This window comes from Tympanuchus pallidicinctus, unplaced genomic scaffold (assembly GCF_026119805.1).
Source record: "Tympanuchus pallidicinctus isolate F22 unplaced genomic scaffold, pur_lepc_1.0 scaffold12, whole genome shotgun sequence".
Lineage (NCBI taxonomy): Eukaryota > Metazoa > Chordata > Aves > Galliformes > Phasianidae > Tympanuchus > Tympanuchus pallidicinctus.
Window position 1 is genome coordinate 1050569 of NW_026294637.1, and position 25102 is coordinate 1075670.

The following is a 25102-nucleotide window of genomic DNA, read 5'->3' on the forward strand; positions in this document are numbered from 1 at the left end:
CAGCAGCACAGCTCGGGGTTAATGGGATCCAATCTGCACCAATCTGTGCTGGTACTCAGGATAAAGTGAGGATTTCCATAAGAAGGCCTCTTTACGATCAAATTAATGGGTTAGCATTCCCCAGCCAAGCAATGCCATTTGGATTTTGTGTTATTTTCCCTCTGGTAATGGGCTTTGCAGAAGCAAATCTGTTTAGGTGCTCCCTGCGCACGTGTGCCTGCAGTATCTGGGCTGGGAGGCAGCAGGGGCAGTGCTGGCACCAGGAGCATCCCCAGGGCCTTGGGTTGCATGGATCCCAGTTCTGGAGGACTGCAGGACACGCCAGTGTCGGAGAGCAGCTGTGATTCTCCCATTAAAAAACCCATGGTGTTGCACCCACGGGGCTCCTGCCCTGCAGGATGAAGCCCCAGCACTGAGGAAGGTGATGCAGAAGCATTGTGCAGGTGCAGGAAAGCCAGCCCTGCATCACCTGCTGTGCTATTCCAGGGTGTGAGGAAAGCACTCTGCTAGAGCCCTCCGTCTGCAGAGACTGCACTGGGCACTGGGGCTCTCGTGCATTTCCTCAATGGGGTGACAGAGCACCGCTCAACTGTGATGGTTTAGAAGTGAGTGCCTCAAGGCCATGGCACTGCTTCAGCCCAGGTTGGCAATGGGCGAGCAGGGGGACACGCTCAGAGCCACGGCCCCACTGCTGGGGGAGGATCAGAAGGCAGTGATGGGCCCACAGGATGGGGGCTGCTTGCAGGACAGGGGATGCTTTCTCATTATTGCACTCCTATGTGGTTCTAGGCGCCACAGCAGGTGCCACCTGTAGCTCATCCTCAGCTAAACCACCTGAGAGCCATTACAGCAAAGTGCTTTGAGGCCATGAAACAAGAGGAGCTGCTAAAACACTCCCTGCCCTGATGGCGAGTGTTCAGCATGGCTTTGAGCCCATGCACTTCACCATGACAAATGTGAGCTTCATTGGACACAGAGCAATGCACAGCTTGGCACCCAAAGGGCTCCTTCCCATGCAGGAGACGAGCAGAGCGCAGACACCGCTGTTCAGCATTCAGGAAGTGCAGCACATCCATGGGAGCCATCAGTCGCCCTCAGCAGATGGTAAATGTATCTCCTTTCACCACAAACTGAGCAGCAAACATTCAGACCCAGCACCAAGACAACATATGTAAGTCCTCCTCCATTCTTCTGTGCAAAGAAAGTGCAAAGAAAGGGAAATCTCTGATTTCCCCCATGCCCACAGGAGGGGACCCCAGCAGCTCCGCTCTGTGCGTTTCCAGGACTCCAGCTCTGCTTTTGGGGAATCACGGTGACAGGCTGCACATTGGGACTGCTGGAGTAAAACTCAATTTTGAGTCAAAACCCTTCCAAATTCCCCATGAGGAGATGCCTCAAAGGCCATCAGGATGGCGGGTTGATGGCTGGTGATGCACTGGACGTGCTGGTGGGCTCTTCCAGCCTCAACGAGCTGCAGCCATAGGGAGGGGGGGAAGATACCGACCAAAATAACACAAGCACTCAGTGTTTACCTTAAGATAAAAAAAAAAGAAATTTATTTTACAATCTTATAAAGCAGCTTTACATGAAGCACAAACATTGATCCATTTACTTTGTATATAAACATAGTAGAACCTTTCCCTCTGCAAAAAGTCACGTCTCGCCGTATATAAAACTAACATGTGCACATTGTGCTTAAACTGCAAAGTCTGTACAGCTTTACAAAGGACCACCCTTTACAAGAGCATCCTGTAAACAATTTATTGCATATTTAACACATGGCGTGTATACCCCACATGTAAAAATGTAGAAAAAATAAAGTACAATTACAAGGTGAAGGGAAATAGCAGCTTTCGGTGAACGTCTTGCACAATGGCTGAGAAAACAGCACGGCCACACGCGGACGGTTGTGCTTGTGTGTCACTGGTGTGCAGTGCACCACGCCTCCAGTCGGCCCTGCGCACAGCGAGCATCACGGGGACGTCGAGCTGATCTGAGTCCCCAGGACCTTCGTCACGTCGACCACCGGGAAAGCGCAGGGATCAAAGCGACTGACTTCAGCCAAGCGATGGGTGCCCACGTCCCACCATCCCCTCCCAGCTCTGTATGGAAAACACGACCCCAAGAGGAGCCCTCACACCGAATCCCTGTGGCCCCACGGCCCCTGGGGGCGGCGGGATGAAGTGACACAAGTGCCACGGCCAACAGGAACGCAGCGCGGCTATTAAGGATGCGGCGCGCCCAGAGCAGCGGCGTTGCCACCAACGCTCCGGGGCCGACCCAGCCCAACACAACCATCACTGCCATTATCAACCCGATATTGAAAAACAAGAAGAAAGTCATTAAATAATAATAAAAAGAGGGCACGGTGGCCTCGGTAAGGCACCGGCACCGCTGCAGAGCAGCGCCCTGGAAGTGTCTCTCGCTTCCCCAAATCCAAAAGGGGCAAAAACCGGAGGGGATGCACAGGGGGAGATGCTCTGCTTGCAGCGAGGACCGTCGCTGGAAGGAAGCACGTCGTTTGGGTTGTTTTCTCTGTGCACACATGTTAAAAAAAATAAACAAACACAAAAACAACAACACTAAAAATAAAAATCAGCTCTGCTAACTTTGGTATTGAGATTTCTCCCGCGACGTCTGCTTTTCACATTAGCCAGTACGATCACACAGCACGTGTTTGCAGAGATCAAGTAATTACAAAGTCGCTTCAAATATCTGCAAGAAAAAAGCACTGAAAAAGCAAGAAAAGCAAACAAAAGCCAAGATGCACGCCGTCCTCGTGCCCAGCCTCTCCGCAGTCTGAAGCAGCTCTGTCCTCTGTAGGAGCACCTTAAGCCAAAGCACACCGACACCTGCAGCATGTCATGGGATCAGTGGAAAAGCCCCACAGCCATACATGATCACAGCACGCCAGGACGTGTTGGGAGCTTTCGTGCCTGGATGGGATGGGAGAGCAAAGCCCAGCAAGCCTGCACAGAGCTGACGAGCTGGTGTTTGCTGTGCTACAAACCACACCATTGCCATCCAATGATGCCATCGCTTTAACCCTTCCAGAAACCTCCACGCTGTGAAGGCAGACCCATGGTGTGGGTATGGGCTCACAAAGACAAGATGCAGACCATCTGCTCCTCTGCGTGCTGCCAGCACAGTGGAAGTGCTGGGGTTCTGTTTGATGACTGGTGTCGGGCAGCAAAGGCCGAGCAGTGCTAAAGCACAGACGGAGCTGCAGAGCCCTATGGGCTGATTGTCATTTCTCAAGTGCTGGATCTTGGGAAAGCAGGTTAAAAAACGAAAACCCCCATAAGACAGTGCTCAAATTACATTTCCTGCACGCTACTCAAAACCAGCTCCACGCCACACAGGAATTCAACACGGGTCTGTATACAGAACCAAGCCAACGCTTACAGAAACCTCTCAGATGTGATGAAAAAATACAGAACAGAACATCGGGCTCCACGAGAAGAGACTCCAGCTGCTGGGGGGGGAAGTGCTGCCCGCTGCTGGCACCCCACGTGTGCCTGGCTCCCAGGTCAGGGCTGGTGCAGCCGCAGCGCTGGGCCATCCATGAGCCACCAACTTGTGCTTACGTGGTGCGACGCAAAGCCATACGGCTACAGGACCTCCAGACAGAGAATAAAAAAGGCCGGTCACCCCAGGGAGGGAATCCATACAGAAAGGAACACCTTGAAAAAGCTACGCTGTCCACTACCCAGGCTACAAGGAAACACACGTTTACAGCATTACACCACACCACCGGCGACGCTGTTCCAACATATACACAAATAGCTCCATTTCCAAAGAGGCCACATACTAACTTGTCAGGCAAGTGCTGGACTTTAGAGACCTGTATGGCTTCCGTAAATATCTTCCTGCAAAAAGCAAAAACAAAATCGTCCCCCAGCTCAGAGCACAGATGGGTTTTGCTTCGTGCGGGTAACGTCACGGTGGAGTGCTACAGAGAGCGAGCTGAAGTCCCCGATTCCTGCCCATCAGACCCAAAGGTTTTCACACTGGAATGCAATTATTTTAGGAGATCAGTTTTAAGGATCACTTCTTCAAAACGAATTTAGGATGCGACCTTTTCAGGTGTCCCCTCGCCGAGCTCCAGAAGCCCGAACCTTCGCCGCCAGCGGGCACGAGGGCTTTGGTTGTCAGCTCTAGTTGTGCTTTGCCCTGCCGCCCCGCAGGTAGCTCTTCCACCTCCTGACAAACTCTTTAAAAATCGGGGCCTCGTCGATGGTGCTGAGCAGCTGGAGCTGGTTGATGTGGGTGGTGTGGTAGTCCCAGCGCGCCAGGTTGGGAGCGGTGCCCAGCATGAAGTGCCGCAGGTCGTAGATGGTCCCGGATCCGGTGTCGTAGAGAGGCAGCATGGCCTTCAGGGACTCCATGCCACGCTCATACAGCAGCCGTGCCTCCTTGCCCAGCTTCTCCCCCGCGGTCTCCTTCAGGTCGTAGAGCCCGATGAGCGAGTACATGAAGCCGTTGAGCACAAAGGAGCTGGGCGAGGTGGGGTATTCCTCGTACCAGTCGTGCCTGTTCATGAACACAGCCTTCACCCCGTGCTGCTCCGACGGCAGCTTGTAGGGCGCAGTGGCCCGCAGCGCAGCGCTGAGGAAGGTGTGCTCCTTGGTCAGCAGGTAGGCCCGCACCAGCGTGGAGATGGCCTGGCCCTGCGCCATGGCCGAGTACCAGCCCGGGTCCAAGGACCTGAAGCCTTCCCCAAGCTTCCTGGTCACCATGATGGGCCAGCCGCCCCGCTCGTCCTGGTTCCTCACCAGCCAGTTGCTCGCCGCGAAGAAAGCCGCCATGTGCGCGGTGGCCGAGATGGTGACGTTGTCGAGGAATCCCCTCCCCTTCGCAATCAGCCTCACCACCTTCTTAGGCATTATTTTGGTCTGCTTGACGGCCTTGGTGTTGGACAGCCCCACGCCCTTGCGCAGGTCGGTCACCAGGTCCCGCGTGACGGTGCTCCAGGCGGTGCGGGCCCCGATGCCGTAGAAGATGTCGCGCTCCCTGAAGGCGATGAGCTGCGTGTTGGAGACGTAGTGCACGGTGAAGAGCTGGTTCTTCTCTGTGGTCTCCAGCACCACAGAAATGCTCCCGTTGCTTACGAACTTGAGATCGAAAGAAATAATGAAATCTCTGGTGTTCCCGAGCTGCAGGGAAACCCCCTCGGTGTTCTCTGCAAAACAAATAAACAACCGTTCGGTGGGAAAGAGCTCATTTCTTTAAAGATATCAAAGATACAGAGCGCGGCGTCCGGAGGTAACCAGACAAAACTCAAATGCTTTTAGGCGAGCTGATCAATAATTCAAACAGCCTCTGCTTTCTGTACATGTATTATTTAATTAAGCATGAAAGTAAAGCCGTGAGCGATGGCTGCGGCGGGGAGCAACCCACAGTCACTGAGCGTGCCGGGGGCTCAGCACGCAGCCCAGGCAGCCGCTGCTGGGAACCCAGGATTTGGGCAGAGGCAAGGAGAGTCATGGGGGATTCCGCTGCGCCTCCAGGTGATGCTGAGAGGACGCAGGCCAGGAATTTGGGGTAGGGTACGACCTTAAGAAATACGGTCACAAACAGATCTTATCATTTAGTAGAACCACAGAATCGTGACGGTTGGAAACGCCCTCTGAGATCCCCAACCCCAACACACCCCATTATGCCCCCTGTCCACGTCCCTCAGTGCTATAGCCCCATGGAACCCAGAAAGAAGAACATATTAGAAGTACTTAATAATCTCTCAGCTGGCAAAATTCAGTTCAGTTTAAAACACAACAATAAATACAGCTCCCAGGTGGTGGCACCTAATGCAATAGCACCTAATGCAGCTAATGTGTCTGTAATGCCACGTGCAAATGCCACAGCTTTGAGGCTGACCAACACTTAAAAGGCAGATGTTTTAAATTAACAGCTTTCCATAGTATAAAACCCTCCCGTGGAAGACCACCGTTTCCATTCTTCTACCTCCTGACACATAAAATATCCCATCATGAGCAAACAGAGGGCTGTGGCCACCAGCAATGGCTTCCCCATCTCCAACCACTCCCAGCACATTTCATATCATGGGCACTTCTGCACCGTGCACCGTAGGTACTGCTGTGCTGGGCACAGTTCCATGTAAATAACTTCTGGTGCCACAACAAAGTGAACTATAATGGGAAAAGGAGCTTTAAGAAGGAAACCTAAAGGCTGCGTGTTCTTTCCACAGCCATCAGCGCCTCTAAAGCCATTACTTACAGCCATCTCAGAGAGTGGATGCAGACTGCAGCCTTCAGCCCTGCACATCACTCTGCCATCAATAAAGGATGAGGACAGAACACACAGCAGCTCTTTCAGCCTTCTCTCTCCCTGTATTTCTCTACTACAAAGACACGAGAGTGTTCGGCAGCTTTTCCCCAGAGGCCTGAGCCTAAGGTGCCAACTGCAAATTACTTCATTGTCTTTGTAAGTAATGGACTCATTAATTCTAATGGGTATTGATTGAGGAAAAACACATTACGTCCTTATCAACGAACCTGTCTGAGCAGAAAGGAAACTCCTGCATGAAATAATCCACTTCTCAAAATAAACCTCTGCTCAGGACGAAGCAGAACAGGGGAAAGTCAAGCAGGTAACAGCAGGCACGTGGTGTGCAATGGGCAGTGAGAGCCCACACACAGCCCCACAAAGCCAAGGTTATGGGGATGTGGTGGGCCACCTCCCAGGGCCTGGTGGCAGTGGTACTGCAGCCTGGCAACGCCACCAACACTGGGAGCTGTTGGGGGGCTTTTGTTGCCCATCTGCCCATTAGGGGGTTTTCCTTTCCTCCCTTGGAAAAATATTCATCACCTATATACAGTCACTGCAACACAGAAGCTGATTTAGTTATACTCAGAGAGGGCGAAGAGCACAAGAAGTCATCCCTAACTGCCTGCACTCCCTCTTGCTGCCTCATTAAGGCAACCCGGTTAAACCAGAATGAGGTCTGCATGGCCCTCAAACTGCAAAAATAGTGGCATCCCAAAGAAGAGATGCAGGGTCCCAGCAGCAGTCCTGCATGGCACATCTGCTCGGGATGAAAACTGCCCCTCTCTGCCATCTCACATCATACCCAGCTGCACATACCAGCTCTTGCATCATGCTCCAGCACTGCAGGCTGGAGTGCTTTGCTTCCATTCTGGAACAGAAGGAAGCAGGCTCAGGAAATGTGAGCACAGCTGCTCTGCTGAGCTGCACTGCCCTCCCCAAATATACCCATATATACCAATATACCCACATGTCTTTTAATTAAAATAAGGATGTTTCAAAGCGCAGTGACGGAGAAAAAACAGTAAAAACAATAAAATACACAACTCAATGATGTTTTCAGGTAAGGTCCTAAGGATGGAAAGCTGCTCCATACAAACAAAACCAGAGGAAATGGAGGAGAGCCCTCTGCTGAGCGAGCCAACCGTCTGTCTGCCATAACCCACCTGGAGCAACAAAGTGTTTAACACTGGTGAACTTGGCTTTATCGGGCACTGTGGAAAGGGAGCAGCCCTTGGGCACGGTCCACTCGGCTGCCCTGCTGCCCCTGTCCTTCTCCTCAGCCGTTTCGTACACCTCGATGTGCGGGGGTTTCTCCGTCAGGTTTTTGCTGTAGTGACTCAACCCGTACTGTGCGATCTGGATGGGATAGAAGTAGCCCTGAGGCCCCCACTGGGTGGATAAGGGCACACCTAGGAGAGAGGAGCAACGTGAGTGTTTCATTGGCACAGTTTCACATGTCAGTGTTTGCAGTGCTGCACGCTGCCTTCCCCATTCCTTCCCCACCACCAATGTACTCCTGGCAGAGGTGAGAATCACAGAATAACTCAGGTTGGAAAAGACCTTCAAGATCATCAAATCCAACCACAAAGGTTAACAGGCTTCACCACCAGCTGGACTCAAGGAAAGTCCACTCACACAATGAACTGCCCCCAATGGCACTGGGATCTGCAATGGGGCAGAACTGAGCAGAGGGGAAGGGCAGAGCAGTCCTTATCGTGGTCCTCCCATTTAACTGCGTCCTGATGCATCATACTGACTTTAACATGCATTTAAAACAGATTTTCCTCCCCAACCCCCACACGACATCCCATATAACAAATCCCTTTGACACTGCATGCATCTTTTCAAGTTCAATGGCTGTATTATTGCTGGACTGTGGTTTGAGTCACTTGGTGCTAAAGGAGGAACCTCCCAACCCCCAGCTGCCCCTGTTACCTCTGCTGGGATGTGCCAATTAACCCGGCCACACACGTGCAGAACAAGGCAAACACACATTGCTTAGGATAGAATGGAGGAAAGCAGGATTCCCCAAAGCCCTACATTTTGTCTGGGGCAAATTCCCAATTGCAAAGTAAGAATCCAAAGTGGGAATACAGCACCGTGACCCCCTTGCAGCACGTTTAGCACTGCAAGCTTTCATGTGCACGTAAGAAGAGAAAAAGGAAGATGCAAATAAACAAGTTGGCATTCGCACCACTCTCCCCTTTGGCAATGTCAAGCTCAGAAACTAATACTGCAGTGAAAATATTGCTTAAACTCAATGGGAAAAGGTACATTTTCATACATATTTCTGTGCTTCACGTTCCTAATAAATATCATTGATGGGGATGTGATGGTTTACTGCTGCCTAAAGAGAAAACCATCAGAGGAAATATTTGAGTCTCGCGTGCTATCGCTGCTCTTGGAAGCCAGCTTGCTCATTAGTGCTAAGCATCTGCAGTTAAAGGGTGCACTCGTTGAGACTGAAAGATGCAAAAAAAAAAAAAGAAATGTGCTGGAAGAGCTTGACTTGAAATTCATACAAGATGACAAGATTAAATTCTCCAGGTCATAGGACATAACAACGCATTAACCTTGCAGAAAGGGAGAAGGTGAAAATACAGCACGAGGTTTTCATCACGCAACAACGTGAGCGTTACCAGGGCTGGAAGCATGCGAGGCAAGAGCTAAACCTGGCTGAGTGTTTTAGTATTCAAACTCTTCCTCTACAAGCATTTCTCAGCCCTGTTTGCTGGCTGCTAACTATTGCCTTTACAATAGCCAGGCTCTGGCACAAGGATGGCTCTTAAAACACTTGCTGCAAAAAAAGGGAGGCCAATAGAGGAATAACCAAACAGTCAGGTGTGAAACGTGCCTGTTCCCTAAGCTGTATTCAGTCAGCAATTACTGCAACTAGAGGAAAGGAACCCCTCTCCCCAGCCTTCTGCACACAGAGGACGCATAGCTACTGGGATGTGCTCACACCTTTGGTAATGAAGGTGTTCCAGGAGGGCTCTGCCTACACCCTGCTCCCAGCACACATAATCACGCCACAAAAACAAGTGTAAGGAAAGTTCACAAGTTGAGCTGAGAGATGTCAGCCCTTTTAACAGCCCAGCTTCATCGCCACAGTATGTTACCCCTATCCAAAGGGGTCCTTTTCCCTTCTCCGAAACCCATTTGGCGTTTGGACAAAGGATCTTGAACCAGAAGCGCTTGTTCGGCTGATGCCCAAGTGAAAAAGACAAATTAACCTCAAAAAACAAGTTGATGTGATGCTGCAGACTGCACCACATTTCTTGATCCCCAATGCATTTTCATCCACGCTGTCGTGACAAAATTAGGAGCCCTTTGCATCTCAAACGACAACAGCAAATTTCAAGAAGCATTTCAACCGAAAAGGAAAACGTGGAGCACAAACCTTCAACACCACTTATGCACTTCACTCTGTCTCGAACCTCTACGTTGTAGCCCTCGAAGGACATAAAGACCCCATCCGGGTGGTAAGGTGCTCTCTGTGTGTATACTTTGGAGTAGCTATGAGAGAATTCAAACCTGTCATAACCATCGTACTGAGCAATTTTCCCATAAACCTCAAAGTATTTCTCTACCCAGCTGAACGGCAGGAAGACCTCGCTGCCTTCCCTCCTCCCTTTGATGGTGTGCTCGTCGTTGATCAGACAGTCTATCTCTTCATACTTCAGCCCCGGGGCTTTGTTGAAGCCTCCCACGACGGGAGGAGCCTTCTGCTGTTCCTGGGGTGATGCTTCCTCGCTCTGCTTGGCCACATCCCGTGCGGGGCCACTGCTGGCAGCGGCCGCGCGGCGCTCGGGGCCACCGGGGCTGCGGGGGAACGGGCCGGCCCCATCCGAGGAGCATCTGTTCCACAGCAGCACCGTCACCAGCGTGAAGAGAGCGCAGATGATGATCAGAGTCTTGTAGTTGACCCGAGCTGCCAAGCAACGCATATTCACACCATACCTGCAAAACAAAGGGAGAGGCGTTCAGGGAGCGGAGCCGAGCGGGCTTGGGGCTGGAACTACTGACACAACCACGTGTTTGGGAAAGACCTCAGAGGTCCTCGAGTCCAAGCATTGCATTTCTTGCTTTCGTTCGCTTGTTTAATGGATAATTGGGGGGTTTTATTTCTGAGCTTGATGCACAGTTGGATGTTCTGAGTCCAATCACCCATCCCTTGGTGCCACGGCTCCCGAATATCACCAGGGATGGGGACTCCAGCACTTCCCTAAGCAGTCCATTCCAACGCTTGATCAAATTAAAAAAGAAATAATCACAGAATACCCTGTGTTGGAATGGACCCATGAGGAATGCCAAATCCAATTCTTGACTCTACGCAGGGCAATCTAGGAGTTAAACCAAGGTAAACTCAGCTGGCCCAAGAGCAGTGCCCCAATGCTCCCTGAGCTCCAGCAGTGCAGAACCCTTCTTAACTTCCTCCCTGCTGAGTTTACCCCAAGGCCCCTCTCTGCAGGCATCACTCAGCCACTTAGAACCATAAAATCCTTGCAGTTGGAATGGACCTCTGAAGGCCATCCGGTCCAACTCGCTGCAATGCACACAGACACCACAGCTACATCAGGCTGCCCGGGGCCTGATCCAGCCTTGCCTTTAAAGCCTCCAATGGAGGATACTTTCCTCTTGTCCCCCACATTGTGTTGCACATCCAGGACCGTGCCATTCCACGCTCTCACCACCAATGAGAAGCTGAGCAGCCATCACAGCATCACCACAAACCTTCACCGTTCAGATGGAAAAACCACCACCGTGCCCAGAGCAACGAGAGGATTTCCAGTGGAACAACCCCACAACCAAAGTCTGGAGTTCACACAGCTAAAAATCACCTTTTGTTTTTTTTTTTTTAATTATTATTATTTTCAAATGGAAACAATCAATTATCTCCCACCAGTCTTATGCTCCTACACTGTAAGCACCATCTGGTCAGTTAAAACCGGACTTGAAAAGAGAAGTGTCTTATTTGCCAAAAGCCTGGCTTGCTGTAAGCTTTTAGAGAGCATAAATTTAGATGTAATTGTATTTTTATGGAAACTCTGGCATAAGAATAAATCCAATTTTCTGCATCAGCAGATGGTTTTCAGTGATGATGCTTTTGGGATGACCTCAACAAACACGTTCTGCTCTTTTTACACACGGGGATAATTCACTTTTTAAAGAGTGAATAACATTTCTGACTCCTAGCTAGAAAACTCAACATTAATTAACTCATCTGGATTAGCAGGGGATGGGCAAAGGGATGGGGAACATCAACCACACTCTTCCCACACCCACTACCCCACATGCATGACTGTTTTCAAACAGCCCCATGTGTTTTCCCCCAGCTGTGCACAGTCCCTGGCCATGCTGCCTCAAAGCCCTTTTAGCTCAGCTCAGTTCTGCTCTGGAAGCACACGAGCAAAACCCCAACCAAAGAAAGGCAGAGGGATGGGGCACGCAGCAGCTTTTGGGACCCCGAATGGGAGATGCTGATGCTCAGCTCCAGCACAGTGTGAGCTGCAGTGATACTGAGCTTTTATGAGCTACAGTTGAGCTGAAGAGGACTCAGGAAGAAAAGTGGAGTTTTCACTGCATGAAATTTCGCCAGGCACTGGAACATCCAGAGCTGCCAGTGCAGGAGAAAGGCTGACGGTGTGATACACAGAGAGATGGATTTCTTTATCCAGCTGTGGAAGAAAGAATTCAGAATTTCCATGAGAGAAAGAGGTAATTTAAAGCTGCAGAGGGGCTGTGTTAAATGGGCCTATTCCCTCAGTGCTCTTATGAAAAGCATTTCATCAGATGATACTTAAAGGATTGGATGAGCACAGGATGGGAAAGCATTTCAAGGCATGGGGGGGGGGTATTTTCTCCCATTTGCTGCTACAAAGGTGGGTTGACATCAAGAACCACCAGGCTAAACAAACAAACTGACTGCATTTTGCTGTGGCTTTGTGACTGCTGCCTGCAGGAAGGACAAACTTTGGCATCCCATGCTGCACACGCGCCATCAGCATTCCCAGCTGTGCGCCCATCAGAGCCTCTCCTTGAACTCTTCTCTCACCATTGGCATTTCATTCCTTCCTGGAGAGTTTTAGGGTTGAAAACACGATGAGGACTGTTTCTTTTGGAAAATTCCAAGACGCCAGAGCCAAATTTCCAGCCCGGCAGCTCAGATGCCTTTCCTCTATCATCACTGCTCTGCACAGAGCCCCATACATCCACCAAACAGGACGGCTCCTGTGCTGGGCTGAGCCGTCCTGGAAGAAGAAAGGAAATGCAAACAGAAGAATGGCACCTAAACCAGAATAATAATTCCTGGCACAATAAGGATAAAATAGAGTTCCTGCGGGAAGCCCTGGATTTACTGAAGGGACCTTTTAATCCTTGGTAAGAGATGGGGGTGCACACAGCCCCGGGCATGGCAGGCTGCTAGCAATAAACCCCTGTAAACCAGAACAGAGAAGCTGTGCTTCCCTGGAAAGCAGACATCCCTCTCATTCCTGTGCTGCCTGCTTGCTTTTTGTTGCTGGACTTTTCCCAAGCAATCAGCCCTATGGAACACAAGGTGTTTTAAGAGGTCTTTTCTTGCATTCTGTCCCACCCCAAAACACCTCTGCTCATCTGCATGGCTCACACGGTGAGCAGGAACGGCTTTAACCCTGCTCTGCACAAGCACGCAGACAGACACGCACTTCGTGCACCTATCTTATTTTCCAAGGGGAGAGAAAATGACTTCTTATTTCCAGCAGGAAGGTCTCCTTTCCACTGCCCCACACTGCACAGCACAACTCCTCCTCCTGCACAAAGCTCCTGTGGGAAGGCTGGGTGTGCCAAGGGCAGGCAGGCACGCAGCCCTCACTTCTATTTCTGCTCATGCTGTACACACAGCATTTAGCAACCAGGACCAACGAGCCTTGAGCACACAGCCCAGCCCCACAGGAGCTGAGGAAGACTCAGAAAAACAAACCCCAAGGCGACTTACTTCCCCAACCCACGGTGCTGGCAGCAGTTTAGGGCACTCCCATGGAAACTCTCCGTGCTCAAACAAGGATCAGAAGGGACTGAGCTGCAGAGCTCTGGGACACACAGCGCTGCTCCCAGCGAGGAGCTGGGTTCCTGCTGCACTGCGATAAGGCACCGCCTGACTTTGAAGCCTGTGTGCCACACTGAGCTGCTGAGAACAGAGAGAAAAACCGCCTCAGATTGGCAGTTCTGTGCACACGTTCAACCCCACGTTTAAAGAAGAGAAGAGCAGAACTTCAATACGTGCCCTGACCTAAAGGCGTACCTGGCCACGCACGCGGCTCAGCCTGCTTTTCCATTTCCTGCAATGAAATGCTGGTGTTACATAACAAAAAAAAAAACAATAATAAAGAACTCAGGCCTTGTTTTTAGTAACTGTGGAAAACCATTCTATCAAAACTTCTCACCTTTTGCCAAAGCCTTCTTCTGTCTGCAAATGGGATACTGGTGAAAGGCTCCAACTTCTAACGGCTCTGCCCCTCCACTGGCTCTTCAACACAGATCTGCTGTATAATCCTCACTGGATTGCTGGGCAGGAAGGATCTAGCATACAGAAACTGCAGCCACAAGGCCACCCCACAGCTTCCCAGTGCACCGAGAACCTTACAGAGCTTCATCCATACCCACACACCCATGAAGCACCAGGAGAAACGCCTACTGCTGTGCAGCAGCTCTTGAAAAAGGCACAGCACCTACAGACACCCAAGTGACCCTCTGGTAGAAATGGAGATTTGCATCTCATTTCAGCGTCAGATGCACTCATTATAGGGCTCTGTTTGTCAGTGGTGGTGGCAGTGCTTTTTTGATCGTGCTTTTTTGGGGGTGCTGTTGGCACAAAAATCCGCAGCACAATCCCAAAGCATCCAAATATACTCGTGTTTCTCACCCCATACAGCAAGCACAGGTCTTCCTTCTCAAACCCTGCAGACACTGCACGCTTTGAAGGGCGTTTATCAGCCCGTACTAACTGAAAATCAACTGCAGCTCCAAAGTGTAATTGCAATCTGAAGTGCACACCAAGGAAACAGATGAGTGCTGAGGATGGCAGGCTGGCACCCACCCGCACTGCCAGCAATGCACTCAGGGGCATTTCTTTGCACAACTGCTCTGTGTGCCTTGGCCAGGCCGCTTTCCTGAACCTGAAACAGCACTCACCCATCAGAGCACTGCCAAGGTGCCTTTTTTCTTCCAGTAAACGTGCCATAGTGCACTGCTAAGAACTCCAGCTCAGCGCCTGCTGTGTGCCGCACTGCCTTACCGAGGTGCGTGGTTCAGAGGGACTGCTGTGCTAATTATCAGCCCATTCATCGTACAGTCCAATCAATCCCCTTGCTTTCCAGATGGATTAAGCTATTAAACCCCTCCCTAACGGCACAAATAACTCCTAGATCTGGCTGCTGCTCACGGAGGCATTGCAATGCCTCTTCCTAAACTATCGAGTACTGCACCGTTACCGCACAGATTAACAAAGTGCCACAGAACCATTTCACCAGTCTGTGCATTCAGGCTTTGGAAGGAAGCGTGGGATCCAACACCAGAACACACAGGTGAGGTCCTCTCTTTACACCTGTAAAGCATAGTGAGGGGCAGTGCTGCCTGCATGGATAGGTGGGATGCCCTCGTCCTGGTGCCGACCTGTGCACTGCATGCTCACATGTTCTGCCCAAGCCATGCCCATGCAGCAGCAGTTGGCCTTTCCCAGCAGATCAGCATCTGAGCACAAGAGGGATTTTTGTGCACAAGTTATTTTAAGTGATTGGTGGAGTCGGTGCAAGACAGAGCAGTTAGCAGCTGTGATTCTCGCAACGCATCGTGTCCCAACACCCTTATGTGAGCTCTGCAATGCAGAATTGCTACAAAGAAGTGTTAAAATGTGAAGAATACACAGGGTTTCTGAGCAGCAGCGTGCTAATTCACATCCTCAGACTGCCTTGCTGATGGAAGCCTGCAGTCAGCCACGAGGACTTTCATCTCAATGGTGGGGAAGTGTCAAGGCAGAGTCACGGAGCAGCCAAACCATAATGGAAAGGAAGGAGAGCGCAGTTACAGCATCACAGCATAGAGCACAAGCAGATGACATCCAGCCACAAGCTGAGCTAAACACAGGGACGCCTCAGCAGCAGGGGACAGGAGCACACAGACCTGGTGCAAGGGGAACTCCTGGTATCAGCTCAGCCTGGTATCAGCTGCAATGAGCTGGGTGCGAAGCTCATGGGACCCCTTATGCATTTACTACTGCAAAACCTCAAGGAGTGAACTAAAATGCAAAGCTTTGCTCTCCTTGTTTTTGAGAAGCGAGGCAACATCAAAACCATCCGATCCTCTGACAGCCCCCAAGGTGGCTGCTGCAGGAGAGCACTGCTGCTGCTGCTGCTTCTGTCAGCGATGCAACCTCACTGCAAATCAATGGAAAAACACAGAAGCTGGGATCAGAAGAGTTTTCACAATCATTTCACATTGCCCCATCGCTGCTCCTGGCTCATCAGGAGTGTTGGAACGTTGTCACATAATTCCATAACCATCAGCAGTACATTCTGCAGCTCCAGCCGTCCCACACAACACCTTTTTGGGACTGGGACACCCCAGTTGGAAGTACCTCAGGGATCCACGCTTTCCTTCCCAGCACCATGCACAAACAACAGAGCCACGGAGCAGAGAGATGCAGGCATTTCTGCTGCCAGCTCATGACAGTGCCTACAAGAATCCAGCACAGAGCGTGCTCCAAACGACAGCTCAGACATCTGGCAAGGATTTGGCATGCCTGCCTGTGTGCATGCAGCATCCCCGTGCATCGCTCTCCTTGGAGCTCCTGCAAACTCCAAACCTGCTGCTTTGCTGCACCTTTGCTATCAGCACCAAGCATTCATGTTCACACTCCTACGTATTTCAAAGCTGCATCACTGCTTCTTTCCCCATGCAAAAAGCAGAGGTTAAGGAGCACGGTGCTTTACAGCAGATAAATAAGACAAGTTTTAAGTCACAGAAACTGGCTAAAAGCACCCTGTTTTTATCGCATGGCAAATGCCAGCACTGCGCACAGACAATGGCTTAGGCAGAGCTGCTGATAGCAGCTGCAGCAAAATTAACTATTTCCAAAGGAAATGACCTGCACGACAATAAGCACTGCAAAACTTCATTACAGCGATGTTCCCAGGAAGCTTCTGAAGCTCGGACTGCAATTGCTTTCCCAGTACCTTCCCAGTGCTCCCATGCTATCCCGTAGGAGCAGGCACAGGTCCCTCATTTTAGGACCAGACATGTACCATGCTTGGGACCACAGGTCTCCAGCCCACAGCTGTGAACCCCCCTGCTCGACCTGTCCCAGAGCTCGTGTTCAGACTGCCATTAACCCTAGCCTAGTTTTTTTCCTATTTTTCCTATTCAGAGCTGACAAGGCAGCCCAGCACTGGTACAGGAAGCCTAAGCTAAAGCACAGATGCTGCTTTCATTGAAGCTCACGGCAAAGGCAGCTCCAGCTCCTATGTACTGCACCACAGTAACTTCAGTTCTGGTTTCCAGAATGCAGCCCACGAAAGCAGGTAGCATGTAATAAGGTATAACAGAGAGATAGCCTTTTAGCTACCTTTTTTTTTTCCTCCTAATCCCTTCTACTTCAGCTCCTCAGAAGAGCTGATGAGAAAGGAGGGCAGAGTAAAATTAGAAATGATATAAAAGCGAGCTGAAAGTCGCTCCATGCAAACGGCTCCAGCTGCGAGTCATCCTGCACTGTGGTTTATTTAATACTGAAGGTGATTGCTGTTAAACAGCTAACACACACACACAGAGAAGGGAAAGGTCAGAACGAGTGCTGGGAGGACATGAAGCACTTCCAGGGGACACCTCTCTTTGGGAGGAGCAGCTCAGGGAATGCCACAGCCACTGACTGGGGAGAGGGGCAGCACTGCTGCCCACTGCTTCTGTGCTGTGCTGAGTTCTGAGATTCCAGTTCAATGTGAACAACTGGCTGGTTGTGTTTCTTTGGGAATGGACCATTTTACCTCATTTCCTAGTTGGTTTCATTCCAACCCAGTCTAAGGGGCCGTGGCTTTGCTTCATGTGCTGCCTTCTCCTTACCAGGGCAAGGACAGCCTGCATCCTTCTGGGATTCTGCTCTCCCACAGTGACCTGCAGCCCCCCAAGCACCCAGCATGGGGACAAGCAGCTGTGCCCAGCCCATCACATGGAGCTGCAGCATGCAGCTGCAGGAAGGGAAGAAGTCACCCCACGTGGACAGGAACAAGGGCCGTGCAACTCACACGTGCAGAGAGAGACCTGTGCTGAAGTTCAGATGGAGGAGCAGCTCTGTGCCTGCACTCAGAATCCCATTTGCCATCCTCCCCTCACAGCATCACCCTACACAGTAATGAGTTCTGAACCAGCTGAATTACAGCCATAAATGTGGTTCTTCAACCCCACAAATCACAAGTTACAGATATCCCAACTGGACACCACAGCTCTTGCTGATGAGACTGCTTAACCTTTGGAACCCACCTCACATCAGCATCCCCCCCCCCAACCATGTCAAGGAATGGACAGATCTGCATTGGCACACACGGCACAAGAAGAAAAGCACTCTCTTCCAACACCACTTTGTACATCTGTTCCTGTTGCTAGAAGAAATTCTTTTGCTGCTTACCCCTTTTTTCCAAAGCAGCTTCTGGCTTTGCAGAAGTAGGAGTTGGCTTTTTTTTTTCTTCCCTATTTTAAGTAAATTGCTGTGAAACATCAACAAGCCCAATTCTTCTTCCCCCGCAAAGGTAGGCAGCTATTGGGCTTGTAGCAGCAATGTGAAGATTTCAGAGTACAAAGGAACAAACAGGAAGGATGCAATCAAGTTTGCTATTCTGGGGAAAAGCAAAGCGAACTGGAAGCTTTCAGAGCCCAATTCAGAACTCCTTCATTACAAAGCATCTCCAAAACAATCAACATGTGCAGAAATTCTATTTACAAGCAAAAAGACCACAAAAACCAAAGGCCTTTCAGAATCATTCTGAACGTGAACTCAATCCCAAGGACATTCTGATGCTTAGCTACACACCAGCACACTTGACCTTTTGAGCATGACTCGCAGCAAATTGGATATGACTCAACTGATGCTTGCTTTTTCCAAAAACACGTGTTTTCCAATGGCAAGAAGTGCTGTCTGGGACCCTGGGGCAGCAGGGCAGCCCACGCAGAGGATGTTCTCCATTGGCTCTGCGTGACTCTCACCCACTTGCACGGCAAAAGCACAAGTCCCAAACAAGCGCTGCAGCTGAATAGGACAGAGCAATCCATGGTCACCCACCTCTCCTCCCACTCTGTTCCACAAATGCAACTATCAGATCTTACATGAGCATAAATACGCTTTCAGCTTTAAACTGAGAGCAGAATGTTCTCACGCCTTGGGTCAGCGTGGCTCCGTGCCCAACCAGCACTGCATCCCACAGCTGCACAGCTGCAGTGCTCAGTGCCAGGGGGCATCCCAAGGCTGGAAGCCCCGAGCTGCTCTGCAGACAGGCAGAGGTTCAGCTGTAGGCTCAAGATTCGGATAGAGCTTTTACCGAAAACAATAATAATCCTTAGCAAAACCTGCAAGAGAATGCAGTTATTTACTCCAGGGAAATACATTCAGAATGAAACATTTTGCATTCAAAAAAAAAAAATCTTTTGCTCCATTTAGACATAAGGAAGAACTTCAGACATGAGGAAGAACTTTTTCTCTCAGTGGTCAGGCACTGCAATGGCTGCCCAGGGAAGTGGTGGAGTCACTGTCCCTGGCAGAGTTCAAGAGGCATCTGGATGACGTGCTGTGTGATGTGGTTTAGTGCTGGTGGTGGCAACGGTGATGAGGAGACGGTTGGACCAGATGATCTTATAGGTCGTTTCCAACCTTGTGATTCTATGATTCAAGAAGCCTAAGTAAGTCTGTGCTCGATGAACACTCACTCAGAGGGTTCATTTATTGGGAAACCTTAGATGCCTCCATAGTTCAGATGCAGCACTAGGAAGGCCAGGGGCAGCACTGAAGCAGCCTGAGCTGGCCTTGAAGCCTCACTGAGCACCGTGCTGAGCTGGGGCAGCCAGTGCAGGAAGCAGCAGTGAGCCCTGGTTCCACCCGTGGCACTGTAACCAGAGATGCAGAGCTACAGAGGGAGGAGCGCTGCATCCACCCGTGTACAAACACAGAGATTGCTTTACAGATGGGTTACATCTGTCCCACAGTAAGGGCATCCATCTAATGAAAATAAATTAAGAAAGACGTGCTGGGACTGACAACGCTGCCATACATCACCGCCCACCCTGACCACACGGCATCGCTGCAGGCAAAGGAGCTGCTCAGATGAGAACCACCCTGCAGACACACCTCATCGCACCACCATAAAAATGGTTTATTAGCAAAACACTTCCAAGCATCATCCGGAACTTTACAACACCTGCTCTGCATGCACTCGGTGTTTGCAGTGGATTTATGGCTGCTTTGTATCTGCTTTAGAACGTTGGTGCTATTAATCCCAGCTCCGCCATTCACAAACACAGCACTGCCAGCATCATCCTTTCACGAGTGCTTTTCTAACGAGCAACCAGCGACAGCATGGCCAAAAAATTCTGCAAACACACAGCCATCCAGTTAGCAATTAGCTCCAACAATAGTTTTGCTGATGATACTTTTTACACCGAACACATCCAGCAGCACTGCAGAGCACACTGCACAGACAGGACAGCACCGCTCACTGTGAGCGAGTGGCTCTGCTAAGCTTCTTGATAAAAGGTATTCTCAAAGTCAACATCTTCAGCTCAATTAGAAGCATTTAATATTCTGTGCATATGTACATACGCATAGGAGCACCATGAGCATTTACCATCACTGCAGAGTGATGTGAGCAAGGTGCCATTAGCAAAGCTGCTGGAGAGTGCTGACTCCATCCATTGTCAGTGCATGGGGAGGTGAAAGGCTGCACGCTCCTGCTGGAGTGGCTGTGGGTTGCATGAAGGTGCTTGCAGAAGGCAGGGGAAACCCAATTAGGAAAGCAGCAACATCTTTGTCAAAAAACAGTAAGCAATTAAGCGTCTCCAACACATGGAAGACGTGTGTTAAAGCTGATTGTTGTCCATCAGTCAAGGTAATTGCAACTCACACACAACCTGGCCCATGTAATTAGCTGGAAGCCTCAGAATGAAACAAAGTGCTAAGGTACCTCGTGTCAAGGATATGTCCTCCAGTGCCAGGCAGGCAGAATGCTGCTCCTGTCGGGTCTCATGTGTGCCTGGCCAGGGGGAAGACAGACGGATGCCCTCCCTTCTCCCCACCACCAGGGACACCCAGGTGAAGGCATCCTTTCTTCTCCCCTGTGCTGCTCTTAGGAGCTCCTTTTGCTCCATTAGTGCTAAGCCTTGCCATCAAGATGTGCTTACAGACCTCCAAGACCCCCACAAGGAGCACACAACACTTTCCAGCCTTCAGAGTGCTGCGGGGGCAGCCAACCTGCACTGTTTGGCATTGCTCAGAAGCGCTCTCCAAGGCAGGAGGAGGAAGACGGCGTCAGATTTGCAGTTGCAAAGGAGCACTTTTGCAGGCAGCAAATGGTCACCGCTTTCTTGTCTGCGCTGACTTTGAGGCTGATGGTCTGTGGGCTCTAACAGCTGTGGGACAGTTTAAGGCTCTGTCTGGCTCTGTTTGAGCTACAGACACCTGCTGAGCTCCTTGTGCCTTCGCGTTTGCAACCCAACATCACCTACCCACCAGTACCATGCCCTAGCCTCCTAATGAGTGGTTTAACACACAGTTAGCAGCCATTCACCACCCTTACAGAGTAAGGAGGAAAAGGGAAAGCTGCAGCTTCCATTTCCAGCACGGGAATTATATAAGAGGCAATTACCAGCCCGCAGCCAAGTCTCATTCCACCAGGTAAGCAGAACTGGGCTCAGCAGCGGCAGGATGCTCACAGGATGCCCCAATTCAGGCCTGTCTTAAGGAGAACCTGAAACAAGAACTTTTCCACGTGCTGCTTGTTAAGAATTAGCTGAGATTAGAATTAATTAAGACAAGGCAGAAATAGTAAGCCATAAAATCCAGATCTCCTCGGTGATCTGAGGGCCACCTTCCTGGCTGCTCACACCACACAAGCTGTTCCATCCACGGCAATAGCTTCTCTTCTGCTCTTCCCCCTGCGGATTAATTATTAGTCCCCCCAGCCCTGCTCCTCCATCACATTAACGGATTCAATGTCATTTAAAACTTATTAAATACAGCACTACAGCAGCCTTGAATAACTGAATAATTCACAAAGGCAAAATAAGGCCAACACAAAGCTGGCAGATCTTACAAACATCATTCTTTAACCCACCCTCCCAGTATTGTTTTTTTAAACCAATACCAAACTTGGGGGCAATTATAGCTGATGCAGTTGGAGCAGCAGCAAAATAACTGTCAGCATCTCCTTCAAAGCACAGCTCCATCCCAGCCATTGCTTACAGGAGAGCAGCATCACGACACGAATCAGAACACCTCTGTCCTTCTTCAGGATTCAAACCAAGCTGCTGTTAAATATGCATAACACCCAGCTGCATTAACACATTAAAGCTTTGCAGATTGCCATCAATGGTGCTGCTGCTTAATTTCACCCATCCCTCACCATTCACATCTTCAACTACTTTCATCCTAAAAAAAAAAAAAGAATTCACTTTAAATATAAAAACCTCACGATGCTCACATCAGCAGATCGCTGAGTGCATTTAGGAGGATATAGATTTAAAAGCTGGCAGCAAAACTTTATTCCCCTCCTAAACAGGAGCGTGCTCTCCCATTCTATTGCCTGGATGTTAATAAAAAACATGCTCTGCAATCAGTGAAGCTGGAGAAGGGCTGGGAAGGTGATGAGTTTCACAAGTCAGATGATTCCAGGGCAGACTTGCAGCACAGGCTGACACATGGGAGAACAAACATTGCAAGCAACCAATTGGAAACTCCACGAGGGACCCAGCAGCAAGCAGGCCTGGTGCCACGGCACAAAATGGATGCTTGGTGCAAACACATCATAACTTCCCAACGAGTTTGTCTGCTCCAGTGTGAGGATTTGCATTGCTAAACACTCTTTTCTGCTCGTTTAAGAGCAAGAGGAGGATTTGAAGCTGGAGCATCGCGCTGCATAATGCGAGCTGACAGCTCCCAGGCTGGGTGCACACACACCGTGCTCCATCCAACCAGCAAGGCTGCAACACACAACTCACCAGCACTGGTAGGCAGCAGCGTGGATTAATTACTGGGCAGAAGCCTCAAGTTTCCTTTAATCATCCCAAAGTGCTTTGAAATCACTTCTCAGCTGCAAAGGAGCTTTTATCTCTGGGCTGTGACACGAGGGGGAAAATCCCACAAAGGTTTTCCCAGCCCCAGTTTGCTTCTTTTGAATTAGCTCTCCTACGGTTGTGTGCAGTGGGATGTAGCATTACTGGTGAAGAAACTGCCCAAATAAATGAACGCATTAGCCAAATAAACAAATAGTCCAAATAAACGAGCAAATAATTGCTAAAAGGAGAAGAGGAGAAACTTCTTCTGGAAAGTCAGGGAAAGCCAAGCTTCCCAACAACATCTGTGTTTTGTATGGCATCCCAAACACCCAGGTCGGCACAACAGGTTAAAACCCGCCCTCCTGTGCTCAGAGCTGATGCTTGGAGCGTGGCTAATTGCACAACACACCAAAGCAGGTAATTAGCATATTTCTCCCATAAAAGCAGCCAGGCTGGCAGCACGCAGCCCTGCTCTCACGCACCACCTTCCCCTCCATCGTTCACAGCCGTATTTACGCACTCCAGCACTCGGTCATCGATGGATCCCACACCAACAGCATCAGGGCTGCCTACGGTTCCCCTTGCAGCACCAACCTGCACCCAGGGCTGCCCCAAAGGGTTCGGAGCCCTCCACACCCCTGCATCCCACACGAGGTCCCAAACCCACTCACCATGCAGACGGAGAGGAGAGAAGCTGCACAGAGGTGCCCCAGTGCCCAGCAGCAGCACAGCAGCAGCTCGAGGCGGGCTGAGAGCCCACAGCCAGCACAGCTTGCGCCTCCTGCAGCTGCACGGTGGGGGTTATCCATTGGCAGCACACTGCCAGCACATCACTGCCCGGCCCTGTGCCAGCGGATGCATGCACCCATAGGAGCACGGGCTGGCTCCTTGCTTACCTTAAGCAAAGGGGATTCTCCGAGTTCTAATGCAGCTCGGGTATTTTCAACTTCCAAAATTGAGAGGTTAGCGATTTAAAGTGATTTCCTTCTCCGATTTCCCACAGGGAGATGTGGAAGGGGAGAAGGAAAAAAAAAGAAAGAAAAAAAAAAAAGAAATCGACGCACTTAAGGATGTGCAGCAGCCGCTGGAGCTGAATTTCTCCTCTATCCGCAGAAATCCTCTTACTCAGCCCTGCCTGCTCAGAATCTCAAGGCTCAGCTCCTGACACGCGGAATCACTGAAGGATCAAGACAGAAATGGCACTTCCTCCAGGCAGCAGCACAGGACCCGGTCTGCTCTCCCCTACAATCCGCCCCAGTCGCAGAGCAAATCCCAACATCTGCCTGACGCAGCGCCTTCATTATGCACCCCTGCACAGTTCCAAGCTAAAGCCCGTGCTGGAGGACCTCGGGTTTAGCAGAACCATTATCTGGTTTCACTTGAGAAACAGCACAAGTGGAAGAACATAAACCGAAAAGCTAATAAAGCAAAAGCCGGAGCCTAACCTTGAAAGGCATCACAGCTGGCTGCATCCAAGCAGCAGCAGGGGCTCTGGAGTCATTAAGGGAGCTCGTAACGAACCAAACTCCACCACGGCGCTTTATTTATAGCACACACACCGGGCCCAAAAGATTTCTGGAGGTGTTTCCATCTCCTTTATTACTTTCTGCATATTTCCCAACCAGGCGCAGTGCCACTGAGGCTGGAAGGTTTTGGATGGCATTTCGTAACGTGGCCAAAACTTTCTTTAAATAGCAATGGGTCGCCACGAACTCAGCATCCTAAATACAGGCGGATTAAGCAGGAATCAGAACACCATACAGCCTGGAAACACCGTGTAATTAACTCCTAAAGCAGCACTTCAGCACTCTCTGCCCTTTCTCAACTTGGGGATGGCGTGTTGAATTACATCATTATCAGCTCCCCGCCAGCCCCCTCGGCCCTCCCCAGCCCGAAACTGAACAAGAACTCTTCTGTTGGAGTCAGCCTCAAAGCACTCCTGTTTTAAAAGGATTACCCTCTGCTAAGAGCAAACCCGGCTCCACAAGAGGAGGCTCACTCAGGAACCCCAAGTCTGCTCTTCCTGATCAGAAAAGCTACCTGATACACACCTGGATTCAAAAATAACCACCACCTCCACGCATCATTTTCCCACACTAGCTCAGGGAGATGGATTTCAGCATCCGCGCCGACGTGTGCCCATCATCCCTCGCTGGAGGCTCCAAGGACCGAACAAAGGCAGCTCTCACAATCACAGCCGTACTTCCAGCGATGCTGCGCCTGTCAGAAGCTTTCTGCAGCAGTGGGAGCACTCCTCCGGTCTCCCTCCAAGGCTTTGCACGCACTAAGCCCAAGCCTTGCCTCGTGAATGCTGATAACCACCGTTTCTTTTCTCTCCTTTAATGGATTAAACGCAGCCACGCAGACGCTTGTATTCGCGCATCACGCCCCATTAAATTGTCAGCTTGTCTTCCACGATCCTCTTAAAAAAGAATAAAATATAAATACACGGCCTTGAAAACATCCTCGCAACAGAATACTCATTTTCTTGGCACTTACTTCGAAATGGAAGCAAACAAAAGCAAAACCC

At 50.3% G+C, this 25102-nt stretch overlaps 1 protein-coding gene across 10 annotated transcripts in view; it reads right to left on the reverse strand.

The window, feature by feature from the left end:
• Positions 1-1527: 1527 nt before the first annotated feature.
• The window catches only part of GLCE (glucuronic acid epimerase), a 34000-nt gene continuing 10425 nt past the window's right edge, over positions 1528-25102 (reverse strand). For 2 of the 10 annotated variants that reach the window (XM_052671858.1, XM_052671857.1), the window contains exons 2-4: positions 9689-10248; positions 7452-7697; positions 1528-5182 (exon numbers count right to left, since the gene is read on the reverse strand). In XM_052671858.1, the coding sequence (XP_052527818.1) occupies positions 4158-5182; positions 7452-7697; positions 9689-10235 (1818 nt within the window). In that variant the 5' untranslated portion in view covers positions 10236-10248 and the 3' untranslated portion in view covers positions 1528-4157. Of the gene's footprint in view, positions 5183-7451; positions 7698-9688; positions 10249-11022; positions 11130-13712; positions 21706-21760; positions 21947-22515; positions 23193-23468; positions 23590-24623; positions 24995-25102 lie in introns of those variants that run through there. The other 8 variants (XM_052671860.1, XM_052671862.1, XM_052671859.1 and 5 more) reach the window with 8 other exon arrangements.